Source organism: Prinia subflava, chromosome 2 (genome assembly GCF_021018805.1).
Source record: "Prinia subflava isolate CZ2003 ecotype Zambia chromosome 2, Cam_Psub_1.2, whole genome shotgun sequence".
NCBI lineage: Eukaryota > Metazoa > Chordata > Aves > Passeriformes > Cisticolidae > Prinia > Prinia subflava.
In genome coordinates this window covers 25,822,418-25,850,293 of record NC_086248.1, presented here as the reverse complement: position 1 = coordinate 25,850,293, position 27,876 = coordinate 25,822,418, and the positions used below count along the sequence as shown (strand labels likewise).

Sequence of the window (27,876 nt, the reverse complement as noted above, 5' to 3'; positions counted from 1 at the left end):
TGCCTGAAGCATCTCCTCCCTTTCCTTCTTCACTGACCTTGGTGTCTGCATAGTTCTTCTTCCCACATGTTCTCATTCTGCTCTTCTTTGGCTGCAGTTACAACTGCCCTACCATTTTTGTTTTGTTTATTATTAAACATGTTACCACAGAGGCATTACTACCATTTATAATTGGCCCAACCTTGGCCAGCAGCATGTCTATCTTTGGAGCCACGAGGAATTGACTCTGCCAGACACTGAGGAAACTTCTGGCAGCTTCTCACAGGAGCCACCCCTGTAGCTCCCTCCACTTCCAAAAGCAGGCCATGCAGATCTAATACAGCTGGTCACAAAATCCTGTACTGCCTATAGCTTTCTGTAAGCAGCAGCACACGTTCCCCTGCACTAGTTCCACAGTCTGCAGCCACTAGCAAAACTACTGGAGTCGAGCATCAAAGAGCTGCCTTCTCAGTCTCAAGACAGCGCTTGGGCTACCACCAGTGCCAGGGACCGTCCTGGTGCAGATGAGTGACATGTGTTGGCATGTTCCAGCTCTCAGGGCAGGGTGGTGACTGACCTTTTTGAAATGTGCAGGAATGTACTCCAAAGCTGTGTGGCTGTGGTCCTGGGCCACCATCTCTTAATGGCTCTGATTGAGCAGGAGAGGTTGGACTAGATGGCTTCTGGAGGTCCTTTCCTGCCTCCACTGTTCATGGTTCTGTGACTCAAAATACACTGAAGCTAAGAAAGCCCCTCCAGACTTCATGACGTGGTAAGGTTTGAATGATTCCATATGCTTGTGAAGAGCCAGGTTTGTCTCTCAGAAGTCAATTGTCCATGTGGCAGCCACTTCTTTTCCTTTGGGGGATTTATCAGTGACTGCACAGAAAACTAACAAGCTAAACTCAAGCATGAGGGTGCAATGAGTGCAACATGTCACTAAAGGCATTGGTTGTTTTTGTAGTGTGTTGCAGGTGACTATAGTTTTTGCAGTTGGCAAGTCAAAGTTTACAACTGAAGCAAGTGGCTGCATGTCAGTGTTGTGAGCCAGCACATTGATCCTGGCCTGGATTCCTTCATGAGACTGTGTCTTAATGCTTCTTTTCTGTGGTAGTACTAGTCATGGAGTGACATGAGGGGTATACACAGTAGAGGCCAACTGCAGTTCAATACAAAAATTGAATACAGTTTGTCTTGCTCCAGTAATTAATGTATTGTCTTTGTCTTTTGAGAGGACTCCTCTTTTTGCTCCAGTCTTACATGAAAGTAACAATTCTTGGTCCAACACTGTTTTTTGATGACTTTAGTAGTCTTTGGCCATGGTCTGAAGAACCTGTGGCCTGTACTGCCACTCTGGGCATTAAACCTGAGGCTTTGTACAGGGTATACCACAGGGGCAAATTTCTCTATGAAGGCTTTGGGGGTTGTTTTTAAAGTCTTTAAAGAAGAAGAAGGAAAAGCTTTTCAGAGTTTTTCTACCAGACATTAGATTTGGATTGGCATTATGGGGCAGTGCCTTTGAGACAGAGTAGTTGTAAATTGACTTTACTCTTCACTGTGAGAAGAGTGGTAACAGAAGTTACTCTGGGGAATGTTTGGGACAAAGCAGAAGAAAACAGGTGTGGAAGGACAAGAGATTTCCTAATAAGTCATTGGTGTCTTTGGTACCAGGACAAAAAGGAGAAAATTTGATCACACTGTGGAAACCCAATATAGGGAGAAAAGGTACCCCTGTACAAAATGTTCAGTACCCCATTTTATACACAAGCAGATACCATAGAACAGAATGACAAAACAGCACTGAAGTTTCATGCCTATTATCCTCCTAACCTGAAAAGGCCTTGCAAGAGTGTCTTTAGATTTTCTGATGCATTTTGTGGTGGAGAATAGATCCTAGGCCCCAGGCTTGAGCATTAGATCTGACTTTATTTTTGCAGTTGTTAGTAGGGGCTGTTTTTGTCTAAAGTGGAGTCATTCCTGACACTGGTAACAGGGCATACAGTAGTTCCCTTGGTGGTAGGGTGTGCTACCAGGCCTGTGCCCAGCATGGCTGCAGGATCTCCACAGGGATTAGTTCCTTGCCACCTGTGGTTCAGTGAAAGAAATCCGGCGCCCCCGCTGATGGTGCTCACTGCACCCCGAGGAGGTTGAGGTGTCCTGTTCGGGTCCTGGAGCTTGTCCGTCATCACGTTCCACGCTCCTTAGATTCTCCTGCAGTGTTTGGTTCTGTGTGCTGCAGGACCTTGCCCGGGATTGGCTCCTTGTCACCCGTGGCTCGATGAGAGAAACTTGGCGTCCTTGCCGAAGGCGCTCACTCCTCCTTGGGGAGGGATGGATGCCCTGTTCAGTCCTTAAGGGCTGTCTCTCATAGCATTCCATCGTGCTCGGATTCTCCTTCAGGGGCAGTGTGCTGCGCAACCTCCCTGGGGTTCGGCTCCTTGCCACCTGCGAGTCTCTGTAAGAAACCCGGCGCCCTTGCTGTTGGCGCCTGCTCCTCCTTGAAGAGGCACGGAGGTACCAGTCACGCCTTAGAGCTCGTCCCTCATCGCGTTCCATCTTCCTTAGATACTCCCTCAATGTTTGGCGGGCAGAGCTGCGCGACCTCTGCCGGGACCGGCTCCTTATGGCCCTCGGTTCTATGAAAGAAACCTGGAATTCTTGCTGACGGCGCTTACGCCTCCTTGAGATTGCACGGACGCTCTGTCTGCTCCTTGGAGCTCGGCCTGTGTCACGAGCAGCGTTCTGAGCCCTGCTCTGCCTCCTCCTGCTGCTTGAGTGGTTGTAGCCCTGGGCCTGCTGGACCCTGGTGCGGCCATCGTGACGCCTCCTTGGATACCTGCCTCGGCTCTGCTCTTGGGCCCTGCCACGGCTGCCCCCACGGCTGCCCCCACGGCTGCCCCCACGGCTGCCACCACAGCTTCTGCTGTGAGACCTGCGGCACTGGTGTCCTGAGGAATGATGCTGGCATCTTTCCGCAGAGCGGGACCCAGCTCGCTCTTCTTGAGTATGGCTGGCAGAGCTGATGGACTCCGTAGTGGAGTGCACCTCTGAGGTACTGACTCCCACCATGTGGAGTGTATGTGAGAAAGGTGACAGGCCCTCCACTTTTTTGTGGAACCACTCCACCATGCAGTAAAAACAGAAAGGGTGCCGACGCCAGCCCGCGGAAGCTCGGTCATTAATGGCAGCCCGGCAGATTGGGCACCGTAGGTGCCCCGAAGTACCTCGACGGTCAGCCCGGGACACCTGGCTGGTGCTGGCAGCAGGGTAAGAGGTCAAGTCTTCCTCTGAGGCCATTTTGCCCTGCAAACCAAAGAGATAAGCTGACGTGTTCCCTGGTGCTGGGGACACAGTCTGCAGCAGCAGCAAAGTTATGGAATTTGAGCATTAAAGAACTGCCCATTTTGCCTCAGGACAGCACTTGGGCTGCCACCAATGCCAGGGACCATCCTGAGGTAGATGAGTGACACTGGGGTGTCTTGGCATGTTCTAGGTCTTGTGGCAGGATGGTAACTGACCTCTTTGATATGTGCAGGCAGGAGCTGGGAAGCTGGGAAAGGGATTCTTGGCCTCTCAGCACGTGCAGCCAGAGCCTGAGTGCATGGCAGATTGGGACCAGCACCCCAGGCCCTGTCGGTGTCCTTGTCCAGCAAATGTTCTCTGTGCCCTCAGGAAGCACACAATCAGATGGGAGTCCTTTTTCCCCCCACCTGCAGATGTCTGTCCCCGATGGAGGAGGCCAGACACTGTGGCCTTTCAGGGCTTCCCCAAGGATCCAAAAAGCTTCTTGTCACGCGTGTCACAGTGACTCCCTGGTGACATCATGGGGCTTTCAGAAAGCACACCCAGAAGATACAAACTCCAGCCCCAAGGAATGAAATCTTCCAAGATGGTTCTTCTCACATGACTGCTCCACTGTCAAGCAAAATCCTATATTTTTCATATAAATTCACAGTTTTCACTGGTCATATCCAACCCTGTGTTCTGTTTTAGAAATAAACCATCTCAAGGCATTTCTTACTCCTCAGTCAACTTTGCAGGTCAAAAGAGGTGATACTCCACTGGAGCAGTCTGTCTCATGTCTGGCTCCCCAGCATAAGTAGAGATGGACATACTGGAGAGTGTTAGGTAAGGGTTTGCAAGGATGATGAAGGGTCTTGAGCATCTCTCCTACAAGGAAAGGCCTAAGATTGCTGCCTCCAGACTGTTCAGTCTGGAGAAGATTCCATAGGGGATCTTTTCCAATGTATACCAATAACAGAAGGGAAGGTACAAAGAAGACAGAGGCAGGCTCTTTTCAGGAGCGCCCAGAACCCAGAATCTCTCTCGGAGTATTGGGGAACTTTTTTTTTTTTTTTACTGTGAGGGTGACCAAGCACTGTCAGGGTGCTTGTGGACTCTTCCCTCCTTGGAGATGATACTCAAAAGCTGTCTGGCTGTGTCATGGTCTAGTTGCCACTGCTCCCTGGCAGAAACCTGATATCCCCAATGTCTCTGCTGCCTTCTTTTGTGGTTCTGGGCTTACAGCCTGGCTCTCTTCATGATCCCTTCTCATTTGCTTCTCTCTCTCTGTTTGACATTTAGTGCTGCGGGACCTCAGCTGAGATGGGCTTTCTGTTGCCATTCATTCCCTGGAGGAAACTTGACGCTGCGCTGCTGTTTCTTGTGCCTCCCATAATAAGCTGGGACTGGCTCTTCTGGGTTTAGAGCTCAGCCCTCATCATGGAGTGGAACGAATTCAAGTGCCACAGCTTGTCTCAGTTGTGGTAGATCAACAAACTCTTGTTCACATAGGTCTGATAAGCCCAGCTGAAGCAGTCTTTCATTAACTTCAGGAAAGATGCCATTTTCATTCCAAAACTTCCATGTACTCTCAGTCAAAAACAAAGCACAGGACTGGGAGTGGTTGCAAGGCCTGGTAGACGATTCAAAGGGGAGCATTTTGTCCTAACCTTTAGTACCCATCCCTACTGACCATACAGACTTTTAAATATCTTTGAGCAGCTTTCTGGGAGAAAGAGTTTAGTTGTTTATAAAGCCAATGGCATCCTGGCCTGTATCAGCAACACCAGTGTGGCCAGCAGCACAGGACAGGGATTTTTCTCCTGTATTCGGGACTGGTGAGGCTGCACCTTGAGTGCTGTGTCCAGGTCTGGGCCCCTGACAAAGACATTGAGGGGCTGGAGTGTGTCCAGACAATGACAACAGAGACGGGAAAGGGTCTGTGCACAGATCTGACGAGGAGCAGCTGAGGGAGTTGTGGTTTAGCGTGGAGAAAAGGAGGCTCAAGGAGGACTTCATTGCTCTCTTCAAGTACCTGAAGGGAGGTTGTAGTCGAGTGGGGGTTGGTTTCTTCTCCATGCCAAGTAGTGACAGGATGAGAAGACATAGCCTCAGGCTGTGTCAGGGGAGGTTCAGCAGGAGCCATGTGTTCACAAAAGCAGTTATCAAGCATTGGAACGGACTACCCAGGGAGATGGTGAAATGACTGTCCCTGGAAGTATTTAAAAAACATGTAGGTAGATGTGGCACTTGTGGATGTGGTTTAGTGGTGGACTTGGCAGAGCTCAATTAACAGCTGGACTTGATCACCTTAAAGGTCTTCTCGAACTTAAACTTCCGTAGTTCTAGTGAAATGTATGTGTAGATTGACTTCCCCCACTTGCCTTTTAGAATTATCTAAATTAGCACTGTGTTCACAATACATTTGGGAAATTCCTTAATTTCATTTAGTACCCTACTGTGCTTGTAACACTTCCCTCTCTTTATGCAGCTTTGACTCTCCCCTCTGTGCCCCCATAGCACAGCCCTTTGTATAATTGCATCAGATCTATTTTCAAGGAACGTTTTATCTATTAAACCTGCCCAAAATGAATAGTTTACTTACTTAAATTGGTGCTTGCTGCTTTCCAGATTAATCTTTCACTGAATGCGACATACCACATTTTTTTACATGTATTCAAGTATTTTACGATAATGAAATGTTCCTCTGATGCTTTTAGTGATTGTAAGTAACTTTTTAGTCCTAAATTATTGAATGTATATCCCATCTGAGGTCTTTTAGGTGTGTTCTCTGAGAGGTTTTAAAAGCACTTATGACTGTAACATTAGAGAACTGTCTGCTGGTGCAGGCTTTAAATAAATTATTTGATCTCATAAAAACAGCATAAACATTTATTAACAAATCATGACATGGGCTGTTCTTTTCAACACAATTTTTCTTTATGCTTGTTGGAAGTCAAGGAAACTTGTATATGAATTTTAGAATGTGCCGTGGTTGTGTTCCTCCTTTCCACTCTCGCTTTCCAGTCCTTGAAGCAGCATGTTTCTGAGACCCACAGCTGTCCCTTTTCAGCTATAATTCAGTTATAATTAGCTCATTATAAGCATTGCCATTTTCTGTGCTGCCAACAATGTCACTGCTGCAAAATCAGCTTTTCAACAGTACCTGTGCTGTCAGGGAGCTCTCAGGCACTATATAGGGTGTTCTTTGCAGGATGATGAATTCAATAATTTGTTGTCATCCATTAGTTATAGAGCTTTAGGGAATAAAGGATTCAAAACTATTCTACCTAAATATACTTTCTGTTTCTTTCTTTTTTTTTTTTTTTTTGTAAATTCTAGCGTGTTCTACAAATTAGTGTTTATATATATATATATATCTCATGATTTTTTACTGCATTTCTTAATTGAAGAATTTTTTGAAGCAAGAGTTAACTTTAGGTCTTACCATATTTTGTATAACCTTTAACTAATTCAGAAGTATTTGAAGGGAAACTCAATAACAACAAGTTTCTTCAGTTTTCTGGTATTTGTATTGAAAGTTAGCCATTGCAGTTAGAATCCAGCCTAGTTCTGGCAGATCACATTTACAAAAAGCATCAAGCTGTGATGATTTTTTTCCCTTTAAAAGACTGATAACTGGAATTGTAAGCTGTGGGCCTGACATTGGTCTGAACTTAGGCTTCAGGCTCTGCCAGTGTCTTGTGTGAAAGGCAAGTGAGTAAGTTTCTCATGTCAGCCTGAGAAATCTAAAGGAGGAATTCAAACAAACCTTGGGAAGTGAGAAACCATCCTCAGGTGGTGTTTTTCCAACATGTTTACTGGAAAGAAATGTTTACTAAAGGGTGTAGATGCTGAATAACCGATCATGTTCTTTGTACCAAACTACTCTATAATAAAGTAGAATTTAGAAGAATAAAGTTTGCTCTCATCTTTACCATCATGGAGAGTCATGTTGTTATTTCTGTGCCGTCTGAAAACCATAACAACAGTAAGCCTCATCCATTCCTGCTCCTGCTGAGATCATTTGCCTTCCCTTTCAGCTGGGGAAGAATTAGTTGTGGAGTGTGACCTGTGGACTGTCACCCCTGCCTCCCAGCACTGCTGAGAGTCCAGGTTCTCCTAGAGACTGCAGTCCCTGTCACACGAGTGCAAACAGCACAGGCGTTCAGTGCGCGGGCTGGATAGGAGGGTGTAAGTCTAAACTTCCCAGGGATGACAAATAACATGTCACTGATTGTTCTGTTTTGTGATATTTTTCAGAAATGGAAAAGTTTCAGGGTTCAGAAGGCAAGAAGGAAGATGAAGAAAAGAAATACCTTGATGTTATCAGCAACAAAAACATAAAGCTGTCAGAGAGAGTTCTGATCCCTGTCAAACAATATCCGAAGGTACTGTAAATCCAGTCTAGCACTTGTTTAATACTTATTAATATAATGATGAAAAAGTTATACACTTAACCATTTTTATTGACTCATAATATGTAGGCTTTGTGATGGTAAAAAAAAATAAGCTATTATTTAAATGTATCTGTTAGCTATTACATGTTTTAGCTTCTGTCTCAGAGCCTTTCAGAAAAGCAATTAAAGTGAATGAGATTTTTTTCAGTTTCAGGTAGGTTTCGCCCTTAAGCAAACTGCTGAGATTTTTTCTCAGGTTTTTTTTTTCCACATATATCATTCTTTTATAAAATAAAATACCAGTTGCCAAAGAGCAAAAAATTTCCAGGACCTCCAAAAAGCTTCCTTATAGAAGAGTTGGGGGGTTTTCTTTCGTGAATAAGTTTTAAAAGATCAAGTAATTAAGTACCAGGATTACTGCAGGCTGTGACTGACAATGTTCATTGCTGTTTATAAAAACAAAATGTTTTAATATCTCAGACTTTCTCACAAGTTCTCATTGTTACATACTCTAATGCAGAAAAAGGATTTTATTTCTTGCAAAATTTAGCTGCCTGTTGGAAGTTTGAGGGTTTATTTTTTATAAGAGAATATTGATTTTTTTTGGAACTAGGGTGTTTGTTTGGTTTTTTGTACAGTTTTTTATTTTACATAAACAGTTATTCTAATAGTGTTCGTACTGAAATGATAAACATCTCCATTTGTCTTCAGAGTATTTTTTCTTGATTTATTATCACATGGTATTTGGTTCACCATTAGCCTTGATTACACTGAGCTTTTTGCTTTATACTTTCATCAGAGCAATAAATTACAACTGGTAAAAAGCTCATCAAACAAAATGAAAGGTATAAGAAAAATTGAGATTCAGTGATTCCAGCTGACATTTACCTCCTGACTAGTGAATATAAAACTGAGATAATGTAATAATCCAAATGGTAAAGACCTTAGAAACATATACAGTGCTGTAAGGAATTACTTTCTTGCTGCATAGCCTGAGGTGCTTTGCCTTGATTTGTGGTGTTTTGTGCAAGTGCTGTAGGTGACCTGAAGTTCTTACTCAGGATGTAATAGTGCTGGAACTTCATAGCAGCAATATGATAATTATTCAGAATACTGTTTGATGAAGATAGTATAATAAAAGACAAACTATTTAAAAGACAAAACGTTATCATCTATCCAGTATAGCACCTGAATATGATTCAATTAGCTTCATTTACTTTAAAGAACATGTCACATTAATGAATAGTAAAAGATATAAGGCATTTTTTACAGCTTTTGAGTGGTGAAGCAAAAGAAATCAGTGTGATGGAAGTGAAATACTTATTCAGTAATGCAGAATAATCTCCTGCAAGGTTTCTGTACTTGATTTCCTAGCAATATTCTGTTCTTGGCATGGAACTATTCCCAGAACTGCAGGTTTCCTGATACCACCTCTAGGAACCATCTTTCAAGGACTGCATTTGCACTTTGTATCAAACTGCTGATTGCTGTGATCTAGTGTCTTGTCTTTTCTTGATAACTGGTAACATCAGTCAAATCAGTGCACAGCCGATGCTTCAGCTTGCTTTATAAATAATGCAAAAAAGCAGAAAATAATTTAAAGACAATTAGTTTTACATATTTGGTAGAATATGTTACTAAGAGCAATTGATCGGACTTGTATTTATAAACAGTTAAGATGGTTACCATATGATTTCACTTAAGAGTCATTTATATTTGAAAGAACATTCTTTAAATCATTTATTCATTGTTTGCTGATAAGCTTTTTTGGACAGTGCTGGGTGAGCCAGGTTCTGTAAATCTGCAGAAAGTGTCCAAATGTATAAAATTGTGGAAAAAAATTCTGCCCAGTTAAAATCCATCTAATACAATAGTTTACAGGCTCTGTTTAGGAATCAGGGCAGCTCCTGTAAGACAATTGCACTTACTTTAACTTCATTGTAGAAATACAAAGTGCTCCAGGGTAACCCTTGGCCTAAAAATTTTTAATGGCCTGTAGGCTGAGCTTCAATGACAGCTGTAGTGTCAGCAGCAGCATTTCAAGGTTTGAGCAAAAGTTAACACAAAAGGCTTCTAGTGGCTAAATAGCTCTTGAAGTTGCAGAATAAGTATTACGAAATTGCCTTTACTCAAGTGTCCACAGTCTGGTGCAGACAACAGAAGAATATGAAAGGCTGTGATTAGCAGCAGCTGTCTTATGTTACCAGCCCTGCTAAAGACACAGGCCTCTTTTCTCTGCTCTAAAATAGAGACAGGGTGTTGAGACTTCAGCAGTGATCTTTTCTGAGATTATCTTAAGTACCAGCAGCCCAGGTAAAAACAGCATCTCATTTGCACACACTCCATTATGCAGCAGATATTTTTAATGCAGTCAAAATCTCTCTTGAAACAGTGGTGCAATGTCTTTGTTGATCCTTATCCTTCTTTCTGTTCCATAATGCCTTTTTTTTTTTTTACTTTCATGACACGTGAATTCCAACTAAGACTTCCATGAAAATACCTCAATGTTTGTTTAAAAAAACCTCAGCACAGATCAGTTTGAATGTATTTCAAATACACCAGATACAGGAAAAGAGTGGTCTATTAAAAAAAAAGAAAAAAAAAAAAAAAGAAAAAAAAAAAAAAAAAGAAAGATCTGAAATCATCTTCTTGCTGAAAAACAAAAGTGACAGTTTGGATGCTTGATGGGAAACCTTGTCATTGGCATGGCCATACGGATTTTTGCCATTTACTTACCTGTAGTTTGGCTTCTGTTGTTTTCTACAGTTCCTACCTTTTTCTGTGATAACTTGTTTAAGGAGCATCTCAACTGGGCTTTGCAAATTTGTTCCTTTGCACAGTTTAAGAAATTGAGAGCTTGTTTAAAGCCTTAGCTTTATGTAGCACATAAAATAGGAAGTTTTTGTTTGCAAACTTGTCCAGTACACATACTAGGTTAAAGTGTTGCTGACTTCTGTGAAATTCTGCCCCCATTATCCCTGGCTTCAGCATAGCTGGGTTTCAGCCATTGAGGTTAGGGTTAGGGTTGGACTTGATCCTGGAGGTCTCTTCCAACCCAATGTTTCTGTGATTCTGTGAAGGAATGGCTCCATTTGTTAATTTCTTTTGCTTTCTGTGACTGCAGATATATGAACTAGCTTACAAGTGAAAAATAAACAGTATGTGTATAAAAGTTTCAAATATTGCAGTGCATCTGTCTTGGTTTGACCTCAAGCAGCAACCAAGCCCCATGCAGATGCTCACTCCTACACCCATGGGGTGGGAGAGAGACGGGATAGTGACAGTGGGTTGAGACGAGAGACTCTAATAGCTAAAGCAAAAGTTGTGCATGGAAGCAAAGCAAAATCAGGAATGTCTTCACTGCTCCCCCATGGATAGATAGGTGTTCAGCCATCCCCACAGAGCAGGTCCCATCATGTTTAATGGTGACTTGGGAAGACAAAATGGCTCCTCCTTTTCCCACTTTCATATGCTGGGCATGACACTCTGTGGTTTGGGATATCCCATTGGTATCTGGGATCAGCTGTGTCTCCTCCCAGCTCCTTGAGAACCCCCAGCCTCCTCACAGGTCAGCTGGGATGAGGAGCAGAAAAGCCTTGATGCTGTAAATTCTGCTCAGTGATATCAAAAACATCTGTATTTTATCAACATTGTTTCCAGCACAAATCCAAAACACAGCCCCAGACTTCCAAAGAAATGATCTCTACCCCAGCCAAAAGCAGGACAGCATCTGTTGCTATTTTAAAGATTCAGTGCCAAATATTATTAATTTATATTGTTTTATGCTTTATAAACTCATGGCTTTAAGCAAATAACTCAGACAAACTCAGTAGTGCTAAAGAATTCATTGTGAAGGGTGAACTTTTCTGTCATTATTTCTGTTATTATTCTGTCCTTAACATCTAACTCAGACAAGTAATATGATTTTTATTTAGCATTCTCATTCTTTCATGCTTTGTTTCTCTCAAACATGATGGTTGCTGTTGAGCTTTCAAACCAGCAGTTGTCATATTAATCATCTGCAGGTGATTTGTGTGTTTCACTTTTAAGTAAGATAGGAAGAGTAAGATACACCAATGTGTCCATTAAATGGAACAATAAGAAAAGAGAAAATTTCAAAGGGAAGTGGAACCTGAGCTGTTAGTGAGCTGAATGAGTAGCCATGACTTCTCTCTGTGATTTATATTGTTTTAATGAAATAAGTACCTTGTTATTGCATAAGGCAGAAGAAACGTTTGATCTGTCACTAATCCTGTAGATGTTTCAGGAGACTAAAAAAACTCCAACACTTTTATAAGAGAAAAAGAGCTAAGTATCTAACTACAGAATGGAGATTTTTACTAGCCCTGACAGTATTTATTTTCTCCTGTGTAAGACAAAAAAAGCCTTTATACTTGGCAAGATACTAGAATTTAGACTGATGCCAAATTAAATCTAAAGATTTCACCTGAAAGATTTCTATCCCTACCTGGTCTTAATGAAATAACTGAAATGCATCTTTGTAACAAAATAATGCTTTTTGCTTTATAAATGTGTGTGGGAGTTTCAAAATTCCTTTTTATTTGAGGTCAATTTAATTTTCATATTCAAGTGTAATTGTCACTCAGAATCTCTGATCTACACAACACCAGGAATAATAGGTGCAAAAATTTCTTTAGGTCCTGTGTTTAATCTGGAATTCATTAGTATTTGATTTTTTCATTAAATTTCAGTTTCTGGAGTCACTGATATACAGAAATTATTCCAGAAAATTTATATAAAGTGTTTTAGTACTTAAGGTTCATAAAAATCTAATAAAAAACATACTTGAATAAATATTATTCCATGGTGAAAGACCAGGCTCTATTAAGCACTCAGATATTTGAAGGATCTTTTGAATTTTCTCATATCTCATTTCTGCTTATTACTGAATACCCTGTTAATGTTGAGTCTCCATTTTGATCATTAATTATATTTCAAATAGTCTACCAGAAATATTTCAAAGTTCAAATTACAGTTTTTCAGTATTGTTGACGTTTTTACTCCAAATAAATAGCTGTAACCAAGATATTTTCTTGGAATCACTTCTGTATGAATTGTCCAACTAATAATGAAAAGTGAAATCAAATATGTGAACAATTGAAGAGAGAAAACTTAGAAAAATATCTTTCTGTACGTCAGCTGAGAGAAAAGGTAAAACCTCTCAAGCCTCAAAATCTCATTCTACTTCTCCAACATTTTCTTGCAAGTGGTGCAATTCTGCTATTCAGTGCAGTTTTTCAGCATTTCTGATTGTATCAAAACCCATAATAGATATGACTCTTCTGTTCCATTTAATGACAATAGACATTTGGAAAACCCAGACAAATATTTTAACTGTACTTTCAGTAAAATACATGAAAAAATATCACACAGATTTTTTTTGTTTTTTCCCTGGCTTACATAGGACCTGATCTTTCATCCATCTCTCTACTTACCTTTTCCAGGTAAGTTCAGGAAATGGACCCTGAATCTAATGCTTCTAGAGCTGACACCAATCTTGCAGAGCTCTTGAATAGTTACAGGAAATACCTTTTAATATGTAAACTAATTTCTGTCCCCATTTTTGTTAATGCTTTAATTGTTTTCATAACACTGCTGTTGAAATCAGCTCCCTCAGCATTAACTACCTTCTTTATCATGCTCAGAAATGTTGCTCTGTATGGACCTCTTTAAAAATTGTTTCATAAAATAGTTCCTGACTGCAAAGAATAAAGTGTATTCCAGATATAATGTAGAGATTTGCCTTTCTATTTCATTTAACTATCTGTGGCTGTATAAATCTTTAGCAATGTAATTAAAGCAGCATTAATATAGTTACAAACAAGTAGTACAAAAAAATATTCCCAACATCAGAAATTCTTTCCCTGCCTTTTTGTGATTGCATGATGGTGAAAGATTTCTCACGGGGTATCTTCCCTTTATTTATACATGAAAATACTTAGTTCACCCTTCATCCTTTACTGTTTTCTTCCTTAAACTCATTATTGAAATTACAAGCAGGGACACTAAATTGATGCTTAGTGATTTACTGGGATTTCCTCAGTGCTGTTACAGTGGAATGTGGTATTGCCTTCCATATTTCAAGGCAGACTTTTAGAGTTGTTAGAATTTACCATTTCGTATTGCAGAGCACTCAAAGCCCAAAACTAAGATGGAGACACTCTTTGTACTCAATACACTTAATAAGCATGCTAGTCTTTCTCCAAGGAGCTGACAGTCTAGAAAACACAATGTAACTAGAAAACAGGACAAATAAAAATATGAGCAGGAGAATGTTGGTAGCAACTGTGTGAAATACAGACAAATTTTAGCCACTCTCCGTTGGGAGTGTTGATCATGACTCATGTTTTCTAAGCCACCAAAACTCTTATATTCCTCTCTATTCTTCATTACTATTTCTATTTAAGGGGCAAGAAAAATATAATTCATAACACAGCTTTAATAAAATAAGTGTGAGAGTGGGCAGGAATTTACCGGAGTAAAGGCAACAGCTCTAATCAGGAGCATGATTTCATGTTAATGGTACACTGGTTGTATGTGATTGATTGTGGACATATGCTCAAATTACACCTAAAGATATTAGGAGTTTCCTTTGCAATCACAGAAACATTGTTTCTTTCTCTACTCTTGGTATTAATGGATGATTTTTGTCTTCAATATCATCAGTACAAGTTCAGTATTTTCAAAGGAATCTGCTTTTGGAATGTGAGGGTTGTTCAGCAAGGAAGTCTGTTGGTGATTTATAAGAAATAGAATCTACCTCACTTCCACTTACCTGTGTTGCTTCTTAAAAGCAACACAGATAAGTGGAAGTGAGGTAAAGTTCTTAAAAATGTAGTGAACAGTAAAAATGTGTGCCTAAATACACTGAATCATATGTACTAAAGCTTTCAAACTGGACCTATGCTTCATGAGGACTGTAAAGCAGACTATGGGTTAGAGTGAGATTTCTCACAGTACCCTTGACTTCAGCAGGAGCAGAACTAAACCAGTGGTGTACTGACCAGCAGTGTACTGATCAAAAGATCAACTGTTTTGATCACGTTTGGGGGACTTGTTGCTACTTTTTTTCCTTCTAGCTTTTAAGTGGAGCAGTTGCCAGCTACATTAGCTGGCATTTACAACATCAACATCTTAAAAATTGCAAGGCAGTAGAAGAAAAGACTTTATAGCAGATTACATGTCTGGGCTTTTCTCTGTCCTTAAAAATTCAAGTTTAAAAAACTCATAATGTCTGTAAGCAATAAGTAGAACATTGGTGTGCTATCAACACTTCTTCTAGTACAAATCCCAAACACAGCACCTCAATGTCTGTTATGAAGAAAATTAATTCCAGCCAGCCATATCCAATACAGCTTTTCCATTTGAAATACTGCTATCATATATGATGTGAAATTTTGCTTATTTTAGTTGTGGTACTATTTAATATACATTTTAAATAATGATAATAATGGTAGTAATGTTTTTAATAATGAAATATAGTACAATATAAATGTCTTTCTATTTTTTATGCTACAGTCTTCTTAAGTGTTAGTGGAGAATGAAAGAACATTAAACTGATAACTTTAAGCAAAGTAGTAGGGCTAAAAGAATGTTTTGGAAACTTCTTAAAGTTGCTATTAAAATAAATATTTACTTCCTTTCAAAAGAAAGAAAAAAGATCCAATATTTAGAGGAAAAAATGTATATCGGATTTTTCAAAATTACTGCAACAGGTAGTTGCTGGTCATTTTTTCATATGCCTTCATTATTCTAGTCTAAACTGATCAAACATTTTGTAACTGCAGGATCTGTGTGGGCTAATCAGTTCTTGAAAGCAAATATATTGTTTTGTCTTACACAGACACTCCTGAAGTATGTTTTTACCTCTTGAAGCTGAAGATGAAATCTTTTCTGTGGCTCTTTAGGCTTTTCCCTCTGTTCAAGTAGTGTTACAAGGTCACTTCAAAGTAGTCATTAATGTAATTTATAATAACTCTCATCTAATTTTGAAAATTGCTTATAAAATATTAACACAAGAGATAATACTCTGCCTTGATCCTTTTGTACTGGACTTTATGACTAGGCAGGAAGTAATACAGCTCACAGAACAATTCAGGTTTTGGTGGTACCTAAGTACACAAGCAGTTCCTTGAACTTCAGAGCTAAGGGAGCTTTTTGACAACATCTGTGTCTTTTACTTAGCTGTGAGCTCTGATCAGATGTTGTGCTGATGGGTATAACAACAAAAATTTTGTCTTCTGTGGATTTTCAAATCTCTTATGACATGAGCATAAGGCACAGCCTTTGCCTCAGTTTGAACATGTTTTTCTATCCAGCTCTATGTACTCTCCAAACTTCAAAGATCCTGCTTGTCTTTGAAATAGGCTCTTGTTTCAAACAGAGTTGCAGTAAGCTTTGAGGTTAATAGTTACTAGGGAAAAAGACTGCACAAGGTAGATTATAACCTTGCCTTGATTCTCTATGAAAGTCTTGGAAATTACATGGCCCTATGGGTCATGTGTGTCTCCTTACAAAGGAGAAGGTCAATTACAGCAACAAGGACATACTAGCAGCCATCTCCAGAGCCTGTGTGCCCCAAGCAGAGTGAATGTGAATTTTCTGGACCAGTTAGTTCAGTGACAAGATTTCTCTCTTCTTCAAGATTGTCCTTTGAATGGTCTTACAACTCCTTTGCAAGGTCATAGATTTTGGTCGATTTCTCCTTGTTTCTCGAGCTTCCCACATATCATCAGAAAACTTTAAAACATGTTGCTATATAGAGGAGTATGGTAATGAAAGAAATTTATGCTGAAAATGCTCTTACTTTCTGAGTTGCAGCTCTTTAGCCTAGATAGAGCATGTTTGACCTCAGCCACCTTCTTTCCTGTTTTGCTTTTTACTCACATTGAGCCAACAAAATAAACAGGTAACACTTTCACATAATGCAAATGCAAAGGATGTGCTCTCATAGTGAAGATATCTGTATCATAAATGTATCTAATGCTTAATTAGAATACATACATATACGTCTGTGTGTGTTTTTTATCAAAACTTATAAAAAATATACCTTCCATTTTCAGCCTACGTAGCTTGGTAGTAGCATCAGTATATAAACATTTTCAGGAGCACAAAGCATCAATTGCAGGCATGTTCACTTGATAGATTTATATTTTCTATTAACAGTAGAACCATCAATTTATCTGTGGCTACCCCAGGTTATCTGTGGGGTTTTTTAACTGTTACATATCCAGGGTTTGGGATTGTGAGTCAGAAGAAAAATACTACAAACTGGGAGGAAACCATGCCATCACTCTTTCATTTCAAGAAATGTAGCAATTCATAGTTCTGTCACTCATATGCTCTTAAAAGAAGACAAGGAGGAGACAATTCTTCTGTCACTTTTCCTAGATAGGAAGTCACAGTTTTGTTCCAACAGGATGAATTTAGAACAGATGACAACTGTAGCAAAAATGTTTCCATCTACATTTTGAGATCATAATCCTGCTACTGAGGTAAAGAGTGGGTAGCACAAAGGTAAATACTGTCACCCATGACTTACTCTGCTACCAGAAATGTATATGATGGCATACACAGCATAGCTGCACACCATTTGCTCACTAATCACTGGTTTCCAAGCTGATAGACCATCTTGTGATGAGAGAAACTGTTTATTGTCTATGTCAACACTGCAAGACAGAATAAGATCTTCTTCACCTGGTTATTTGTACCCAAGAAAATGCACTGAAGCAATGCTTAATGCAATATTAAAAGAAAAATTATACAGGCTATAGAGAATTGTTCAGTAATGATAATAAGAATTAATATGTTTCTCAGAAGTTAAAGAAATCTAATGTTAGTTTTGAACAAGTTCTTTCTCTGTCATTTATTGAGGAAAAAAACCTGATGGGTTGCAGAAAGCCAGAAAAATCCTTTTTTTTTTCTGAAAGGGAACAATTTATTACTGCTTTTACCAGCAATGAATTATTGCCTTTTTTTTTCTTATATAATGGGAATATTGTTTCAGATTGTATAGTCTTAGGCTGTTCCTTATCACCTTGCTTTAAATACTTATTTTTATCATTGAGTGAAAGCAGACTTCGAAAGAAATAAAATTTTTTTCTATGTAAGCTGTAAAACTTTACCTCAGTTACTCACATGCGTACCAGATACCGTAAATGTGTAACTTTATATCTAAATAAGAAAGTGGATATAATTAAGACCATGTTTTATGTCATGTCCCAGCATGATGCAAGACAGCACTTTTTTGTTTTGGAAATTTTCAGACCCAGGAGTCTGCATTCTCAGTGAAGCATGTCCAGTGAATTTGTCATATTGCCTAAAATAATCCACATACTTAAGTGGGCAGGTTATCTGCAGATTTCCAAAGTATCCAAGTACTTTAACAGACACCAGAAATCCCAGCATGTTTTCTATATAAATGTGGTCACATATGAAATTTAAAACACTGATGTTTGGTGTCTTTATAGCCAAAACTTCACCTGACATTTGCTGTTTATGAAATTCTCTTCTTACTCATGATAATATTTAGATATTTCTTTAATGGAAACCTCAGTTTTCCAGGAAACCCTAATATCATGTCTGGGTGGGAAGATAGTGAAGATAGTTATTATATACAGCAACTATTTTCTCTAAACTTTGCAAAAATAAGCACTTTTAAGTCTAAGCATATAAATCTTATTTTGGATGGGTTTTGTCTTACTGAATTGTCTTGCTTTAGTTACAAGGTGCTTGTCATTTGCACCCTGTAGCAGACAAGGGAGTTACAAAATTTAAAAGTACTTTAAAATCTAAGCCATTTTTAGGAAAATGTCACTAATGAAGCCATTAACAACTGTGTTGTGCACTCCTGTAAGAGTAGCTAACTAAGGTAGAGCAGAATTATAAACCCTGGAATGAGTAAGTGCTGACACTAACAGAGCTGTAGCGCAGGAGTGGTGTCACTGTAATTAGCTTAGTGCTAGTACAAATCATGTTTTATTATTCCTTCAGCCTCTGCAAGAAGAGATGGTTTATTTCTTTCAGGTATGATTGCATTTGTCACATTTTTTGATATTGTAGAAATGATACAAGCATGAAAAGGCAAAGATGACTTTCAGAGCACTTAATATCATGGTGTTTGGAATGTCATTGGAGGAAAGAGATGATGGGGAAAAAGTGGAAAACAAAAACAAAGCTTTCAAAGTTTTAGATATTTTTCGTTGTTGTGTTTTGTTTTGTTTTGTTTTGTTTTGTTTTGTTTTGTTTTGTTTTGTTTTTAAAGGATTCCTTTTCAGAAGAAGAGAACAGGATGATGGGTACAGAAAAAGAAAGTGTTCTCTCATGGATATACCAGAAGGATGACATACAGGGAGCAGGGAATCTCTACAAATCCTCTCATGATTGTTCCCCTCAGTGAAGAGAAAAAATTCTAACTTTTTTCCCCCAGGAGCAGATCACCAGAACACACCATGTCTCTGCAGGGATTTGTTAGGCTCAGGCTGAAGCTCACAGACCAAGTGCGCAGAGCCAGTTGTGTCTGCAGGAGCAGAGCTAGGAGCATCAGTGCTCCACAAAGCTGCATTTGTCCTCTTAGTCCGAAAGTTGACTCAGACTGCCCTAGAGTGAAACCGCAGATATTTTCTTCACATTCAAGATAAGGGATATGTAAGCTGGGAAAGGAAAGATGATGGGGCAACCAATGTGTTCTGCTGCCAGTAGAAAATGATTGCCTACATTTCTGTGTCTAATTTTAATTTTCCAGCTATAAGGAAGACAGTCAAACGAGTTCAGAGGAGGACTGCTAGGATCACCACTGGCTGGAGCATGTGCTCCGTGTGGAGATGCTAAGGGTACTGGACTGATAAGAGGAAGAGTTGTCTCCAGGGGACCTAAGGCTGCTTCCCTACTGTTTGCAGGGAAGTTGTTGAGGAGACACTTCACAGTGGTGGATCTTGGGGTTGAATAAAAGGGAGCAGGTATAGCTTGAAACAAGAAATGTTCAGACTGGATAAAAGGATAAACTTTATCAGCATGGGAACAGTGAAGTAAGGAGCAGGATGCCTAGAGAGGCTGTACAGATAGAGGGGGTTCAAACTGTACTTGGCTGCAGCCCATTAAAACACAGTATCTTTAAAGTTGCTTGTAGGGTTTTTTAGCAGGTTTTTGTTTTTTTAATTACTAGTAATCTAGTTGCAATAGCTCTGAGTTCAATAAGAGATTGCCAGCTGAAGATTCAGATTTCTGAGTGGGTTAAGTAACTTCAGTGCTCTTATATATCTTTGTTGTATGTATGCAAGTAGTGAATTTAGAAGTGATTCAGGTATACCAAGAAGTGCTCACAGGTGTAGAAATACTCTTAGTTCTGTCTAGGATACTCTGTTACTAAGGTTTTAGATTATACAGAAACTCAGCATGGGAACCTAAGAAATTAATAAAAGGGGAAAAAAAACCATTTTTTTCTGCCACTATCAAAAAATGGCATTCAAAACAGAGAGAGGAATGAATAAAAGTGATACCAGTATAAAGAGCTATTTATATAGCAGACTTGGTTGCTTTCATGTAAGAGCTGTCAAGAGAAAACTGCCAAACAAATCACTTTTAATAGCAGATATTCATTGCAATTAAGAAACAAGGATATTTTAAAATAATATATTATTTATTTGCATTTTTGAGGTATTTGGAATGCTGTAATCTCAAAACACTTTTTTAGTCAGACAAGAAAATGAATGCTAATAACAGGAGGCATCTATTAATTTGAACTTTTTATTGTAAATGTTATCATAAGAGATGAATTAACTGGTACCAGAAACATTGATAGCTCTGTTCTGGGGAAGGAGGCTCAAAAATAACTTCTGAGAAAACAGTCTGACTTTTTATTTGTCACTGAAGGACGTGATCAATCATTGAAATACTTTGGAAACCATAAAAAATTCTGCGAATGCATTGCCCTTTAATGCCTGTCATGTTTGGCTAAAGGTACTGCTGGAACAACAGTGGGACAAGTCCCTTCATTCTAGTCAGAGAGAAATGGGAAAGGAGTGAAGGGATTCACCTAGAAAGGATTCCCACTCAACTATGTCCCCTGCATTTCCCCAAAACCCACCTGTGAGCAGACTGTAAGGTGTACAGTCTTAGAGGGATGCATTTAGTAAAAGAGCATTTTTTTAACTGAGAGCACTTAACATTGCCTGTAGATTTGTGTTGAAATGTTCCCTCATCCCTCTAAGACCAGAAGCTTCCTTAAAGAATTAGAAAAAAAGGCTTTTCTAGGGTAAATAATTTAATCCTAAATGTTTGCATGTAAAATAGGTTCCCTAAAAGCACCATTTTGTCTTTTTTTTTAGTAGTAAGCTGGCAACTTCTGATGTAAAGTTAGTGAAATGGAAACCCTAAGAAAAAGTAGCTATTGCTCTCTTGGGATTACCACCTAAATATAGAACCTGATCAAATACCTTGAAAGCCACTGGAAAAGCCTCTCCAGCTCAGCTGTTTCTCTGATAGTGTTTGTTTGAATATGCTAGCTCTCTTTACCTACGTATCTTACACCTTGGAACCCGGGATTTTTATTCCCTCGTATTTGTACATTTTCTCACAGGTCCACTTTTCTTTCCAAATTTCTTTATAGAACTAAGGAAAGTCACTGTGGAATAAGAGATACTTGAAACCAAATGGTTGTTGCATAAAGAATGCACGCATCTGCACACGTGTAGGAGGACCTTTTAAGAAGAGCAATTCTCGTGACATAGCAACTGACAAAACATGGCTAATTCTACATCAGCAACATGGGAAAGATTTGTGTTGCATAGGGACAGTATGGAGAGATTGCACAAACTGCCAAAGAGATTGTCATAAGAAAATTAGTTTATTAATGTGTAGTACTACCCTGTACAAAAACAAACAAAAAATTATACTAGACTGTGTATAACATTAGGCTTTTATAAAAAGATAACTTTTTTCCCAATGCAAATATACTCCTAAGTTTTTATTTTATGTCGAGAAAGGATCACTATCAGCTCCCCTGTCTTATTCCCCCCCCTCCCCCCCCAAAGGCATATATATGGCTTTTTCCTATGACAGAAAGAAAATAAAATTCAGTTTTGTTTACAGGTTAATTTCCTGGTAAAGGATGATAGGGATGTATTGATAGGGTGTAGAACAAGCTACTTAATGCATTTAAGAAAGGCATCTGAGCCACATTACAACTGCCACAACCAAGGCTTGGAGCAGACTAAAGAGAGTTGTAGAGGTTATCTTTAATTCAAGTTACTGTGTTGTTACACCAGCAACACTTATGCTTAGTCTTTTCTGGCAGTCACTGTTAAATTCAGTTGTTATTTGAAGAATGCTTTAGTACTTTGGCAATAGTGCCTTCAGTGTTGCTAAGGGTCAAGCTTCAGTTTCAAATGGTTGGGGTTTTTTTTTTCCCAGTGTGCTAGTTTGACTGCTCTTAGTGTATGCTGTTGTAAAGGTGGTGTTTGTATGTGTAAGCTGAAATAATTTGTATTTCTGGAAGTTACTTTGAGGTTTAATTGCTTCTTCTTCACTAACTGTGTAGTGAGTTTTTATCAGTGTGAATAAATAGATATAGCAATGCAAAATGTGGTCTTTTTCTACCTCTCTCCCACTCCCCTTTCTTTAATGATGCTCTTGAACTGTGTTTTTGCAGCTATGATAGACACATCCAGTACACGTTACATTCATGATATCTACATCTTGGATGTAATATCCCAAAAATAGACTCATTTTTACAGGAGAACAACACTGGGCAGTTTTGAGATACTTTGAGGAAGTTTTTCCCTTAAATCAGAGATTCTGTTGCCAGCTGACCATAATCAGGTGTCCTGCAGTCATTACTGCTCTTTGTTTTTTGCAAGGAGTGATTATATCTGTAATGGTTCATATTATTGCTTATATTTGGATAAGAAGCCTGCAGGAACTTTGTTCTCGTTTATCACATATCTGTGTTTACAATATATGGTGTTTAAGGAAAAGAAATACTAACACTTGTATTACCTGTTATACAGTACTGTTTGCACATGAAAACCACATTTATGTCATGAAGTGAACAGATAAGTCATGGAGAGCACTAGCCACAACAATATTTGTTGGGTTTTGGGGATGTGGGGTTTTTATTCAAATGAGATCTCTGTGGAAACAGGTACTAGTCTGAAGTAACATTAAAAATAAATAGGTCGCAAGTATAAAACTTGAGATTAATGGTGTATTAGGAATTTGATGATGGCATTGCAAAGATTTGCATATATTTTAGCTTTTTATGTGATCTGTTTAGTTTACTGAAGACACTGGGAGCATTCTTCTGATGCATAAAAATGGATTCTTTTTTTCTAGAATAAAGACTTCACTTAGAGCAAGGAAAGTGGAAAAAAAGAGTAGATACTGTTGAGTGCTGTGAGTTACTCTTCAAGCTATTTGTGAACGCATTCTCTTCAACAGTTAATTTCTGCCTGAAAGAAATAATTGCAACATCGAGGGCTTATTCTACTAACTAAAGTAACCTGAAACCTGTTGAAAAATAGAGTCTCTAACATGATGGAGTAAATTACAAGTAATTGTTTTTTCTTCAGTAAGTTTCTCATTTTCTGAATAACTGCCTCCTTCATACTTTTTTAACTAGGAAAATCAGGAGAAAACACAGGTTATTTCAGTCTGGTGCTATATCTATATGTAAGCAATGTGTCAGAGATATCAAATACTTCATTCAGGGCTTGAATGGGGAAAATATATAGACTTGGATTCACTAATGTTTAACTTCACATTCTCCAAGTTTCTTGATTTTGCAGCCACTGTAGTCTGTTAATTATTTGAGAAATGAACTGAGTTGAAGTTGCTGGTTTATCAGCCAGTACAATGGCTTACAATGAAAACCAGCACATACAGGACCCAGAAGATACTGTGATACACCTGTTAACTGCTCATCTTAATTTTTAGGCAATTTTTTATTGTGATGTTTCTGTAAAACTCATTTATTACTGTTATATAACTTTGAGGGAAAATGAGGTACTCTGTTTTGGTGGGGAACTGTTCATGGGCACATCCTAATTTTTTCCTGGGTGACGGGGGGAGTATTCTCTGAAATTTACAGAAGAATAGCAATAACAGTACTTCCAATAATTATTATCAACTAATTTTGCAGTAAGTCATAAAGGAAAATAGTATACTGGTCTTAAATGAAAAGAACATTGAAAAAATTAAAAGATAATGAGAAAACAAAGAAGATTTGTACAGTTTTTCTTTCCAGGCAGCAGAAGGCCAATGGCTATTTTGAAGCCTTAAGCTTTTTTTTTGAGGAGTGTGGTTAGAAAAGGTAGTAGATTTCATGTAAATTGTTATTACTGTGTTATTCTGGCATCCAGTGTATTTGTCAAGTTTTAAATGAAATTTTCAGCTCAGGAAGTTTAAGGTCATCATTTGACATACATCTTGTGTTAATTCAAAAAACAGTGAAAAGTGGTTGTTATTGTATCCATCTGTAGCAGTGGAAAGCAATTTAGTAGGCTTTGGAATAAATACATATTAGATGATACACATTTTTCTACTGAGTCTGACATCTGACTTCATGAATAAAAAAGACCCTATTAATCATGAGGTGATAGAGTCACATACATTGTATTTATCATTCTTGTTGGAGAGTAAGATGTCTCTTGTTAATGTTTTGAGGAAATGCATAGTAATTATACAAAACAAATAAGAAAGTAAAACATACTGTTGACTTCTGCAGAAGCTTGTATGTTGGTCTCTAACTTTTATGTTACTACATTACAAATGATGGTGAGTGTGTGTAGGGAATGCAATTTCTTTATCTATAATTGAGCAGTATTCATATAGGAATGTGTATGTGAATAATACTTAATTCCATGGCCTGAAAACAACTTAAGCTGACTATACATAGATGATATCCAACATCAGATGTGCTCATGCAATCTAGAGAAAGTATGCAAGGACTCTATAGCGCAGATATAGAAATAGTATTTTCAAATAATCTTTAATAGTATAAATGTACAACAATTCCATATCACAGTATTTATTCCCCGGAGTTGACACAGCATGTTGACATGTATAATCAGAGTACACGGAGAGGGATCTGTTGTCACTTAGCTGGGAGCACAAGACTATGGACATTTATTGAAATACTCATTTTTGATCTATACCAGATAATTTTGTGGGAAATGAATCTTTACTTCTGGGTAGACTTTCAAATACCACCTGGTTCGTATTCCCCTTGAAGCAAGCAGAATTCATGACTACTGGACATCTATTCTGATATGCAAGCAAAGTGATTTGATTATTTCAGTTAATTTGTAATAATTGTTTAGTACGTCCAGTTTGTACACTCTGTCCAACCTAATTTTGTACATATTATACATAGCTCTTGGGGATTTCTGAATGTTTTAGCTATGTCATTAGTGTCTTCAAGGAAAAGAAAGATTCAAATATTTACTCATAATGATGAGCTGACTGCATAAATTACCTTCTAGTTTATCACCCTAGGACATAGTGTAAGGCAGTTTTCTTCTCCCCTTTTCACACCTCTTCCATCATTTTCCTTTGACATTCAATTAATTAGATGAAGAGACAAAGCTTTTTGGTAAGTATTAGAAATAATATTATAACAAATACTGAAAAATTAGAATTTTCATCTCACTAGGCTGAACAGTCTACTTCAAGTCAGAGGATCACAGACTAGACTCCTTTGATGATGTCTGAAGTAACAGAGAACACTGAAACAGGAATCTCTAAGTGTTTAACAAACCAGTGCATCCTTAAGTCTTAAAGATCTTAGATTCTTTTTTAAAGCTTCCCATTGCTTGTTGAGGTATCCTCTTAGTAATGCTTTACTGCTACTCCATATTTCTCCTGTCTTAAAAGTCCTGAAGTATGTCAGTGTCTCTTTATTTCTTAGGTGTGTAACCGGATATTCTTGAAAATCACATTCCATAAAAATGGCTTAATGGATATCAAGGTGTGCCAGTAACAAAGGATATTTGCTATTTTTCCTTTTCATTATTTTCAAATGACAGTATACAAGCCCTGTGTGCTGTAGAAGTAGTCTTGCCAACTCCAGGTTGATATCAATATACACTGTAAGATAGGAGTTATCAGTATGTATGACAGTGTGACAGACTTCAGCTATTAGAGCTGAAAACAGATTTAGTACAAAATGGAGAGTTAAAATGACATATAGCATGGCTGGCAGAATCATTTCCATAATAATTTTAAAATATTTTGGAAGACTTTTCTAATGGTTGTATTTTTCTGAGAGCTGCTGTTTTCTTCTGCCTCTTGTGCATACTATGGTTTCTGGCTCTTAACCTTTTGTTCTAGAACATAAGTCTGTCATAGGTCATTGTTGACTGTTTTGTGCCTTTTTGTGTGTAGGAGAAAGAGACTTTGTGAGCTACTGTATAGTACAAATGTGTGTTGAGACTCAATGATCTGCACGTCCTTCTTAATTCTGTGTGACTGTGAAAACTCGCCACTTATTTTCATATGGTTAGGGAAATCTAGAACTGGAAATTGAAAATCACTCCTTTTCTCCCTCAAGCCCATCATTGCCTCCATGTGCAAGCAGCAGAGCTGAATGGATTTTGGCAGGGGGAAGAGGCACAGGTGACTGCCTTGTAGCACTCAGGAGCAGGCAGGTCACAGCTCTGCGTCTCTGTAGGGATAGCACAGCATCTTTACCTGCCACTGGCCACTCCTAATGCCAGTTATTTGCTCAGTAAGACATAAACTATGAGATCAATTTTTGAGGCCATAAACTAGAATTCAGTGAGAGCTGATATTATAAATAATACACGATGAGTAATACATAATGAATTACATTTTCATCAACTGTCCTGAGTTACAGGACACACAAAGCAAAGCAGCAATTGTCCCCTCAGCAATAAAGGAGCTGATAATTAACTACTGTAGGTCTCTCTCTCCCTTTTCAGACCTTTCTGTGCTCTTGCTTAGCATCCCTTTGTGCAGTTCTAAAGCCTTGTCTTGGGTTGAAAAATGTAACCAAAAATGTGTATTCTATTTTCATCTGTTGAAGTTGGTTGGGAGATATTGTTCTTTATCTCTTGTAACTCTAGGGGTAGAAAGAGGGTGGATGCCTTTTGTTAATGGGACACCTGATAACACCAGATAAGGCAGTGCCTTCTTATCTCTTCCTCCACCCATCCTCCTCCGAGGGACATCTCCTGTGAATGGGCCATTGAAGGCCTCTCACATTTCTGATAACATCACCTCATTCCATTGTGAGATACTCCTCCCAGTGGGAGGAGCCAAAGCCTTTCCACTGGGATAAAACCAGCAATCCCAAACACCAAGGGAGCCTGTTTCCACTGGATTCCCAGAGGATGACTGGACCCTTTCTTCAGGATCATCTCTACTTCAATGGAACCACATCTGTCACTCCAGGAAGACTTTGGGCTGCTTCCAACACCCTGACCAACAAGGGTGTCAGGTTTGCATTCTGACTCTGTCAGTGGTCCTTTGTACTATTGCATTTATTTTGTTTTATTTTTACCCTTTTTTGTTGCTTGTTTCTTCTTTTTCTTTATTAAATTGTATTTCTGACTTGAGTCTCACTGGTTTTGCTTTCAAACCAGTACAAGCCTGTTTGCTGATGCTCTTGCTGGAAAGTAGCTACCATGGATGGTTGGTTTTCCAAGCTGTTAGGACACTATAGGTGAGTGTCTGATGGGTTTTTAGGTGTGTGAAGTGATCTACACACAGGTTTCTTCCAGTTTAAAGGAAGTTAATTCCCTGCTTTTTCATGTATATTTAAAAATATTACTAGACATCTGCCTATACCTATCCATAGCAAATTGCAAGTATGAAATGCACAACTGCTTGCATGTGAAGTGCCAGGTCATCACCAGATGCAGTCCCAGTAATTTCAAGGGCACAGTTTTTCTCTTGGCTTCTTGCTAGTTGTAGACTTTATAGACACCAGACTGCCTAACAGGTGTTGCTCTTTTACTTTCTGTGTTCATTATATAGCAGACACCTGATTGATTATGTGTTTGTTTTGTCCATCCTTTAGTTATCCTTCACACACTCTTGTCCTCCCATCTATTTCAGATAGACCTGTTTGTCTCTTTATGATACCTTGCCCTTCTTTTATGTTTTCCTAACAGCAGATGATATGGATTCTTGTAGTATTGTAGTATTCCATGTATAGTACTCTATTGTATACTACTAT

The 27,876-nt window shown here is 38.7% G+C and overlaps 1 protein-coding gene across 1 annotated transcript in view; it reads left to right on the top strand.

Annotated features, from left to right (window-relative positions):
- Positions 1-27,876, top strand: part of KHDRBS2 (KH RNA binding domain containing, signal transduction associated 2) — a 319,671-nt gene that overhangs the window by 55,736 nt on the left and 236,059 nt on the right. Inside the window, exon 2 of the mRNA XM_063389417.1 lies at positions 7,525-7,652. Within this exon, the coding sequence (XP_063245487.1) occupies positions 7,525-7,652 (128 nt within the window). The remainder of the gene's footprint in view (positions 1-7,524; positions 7,653-27,876) is intronic.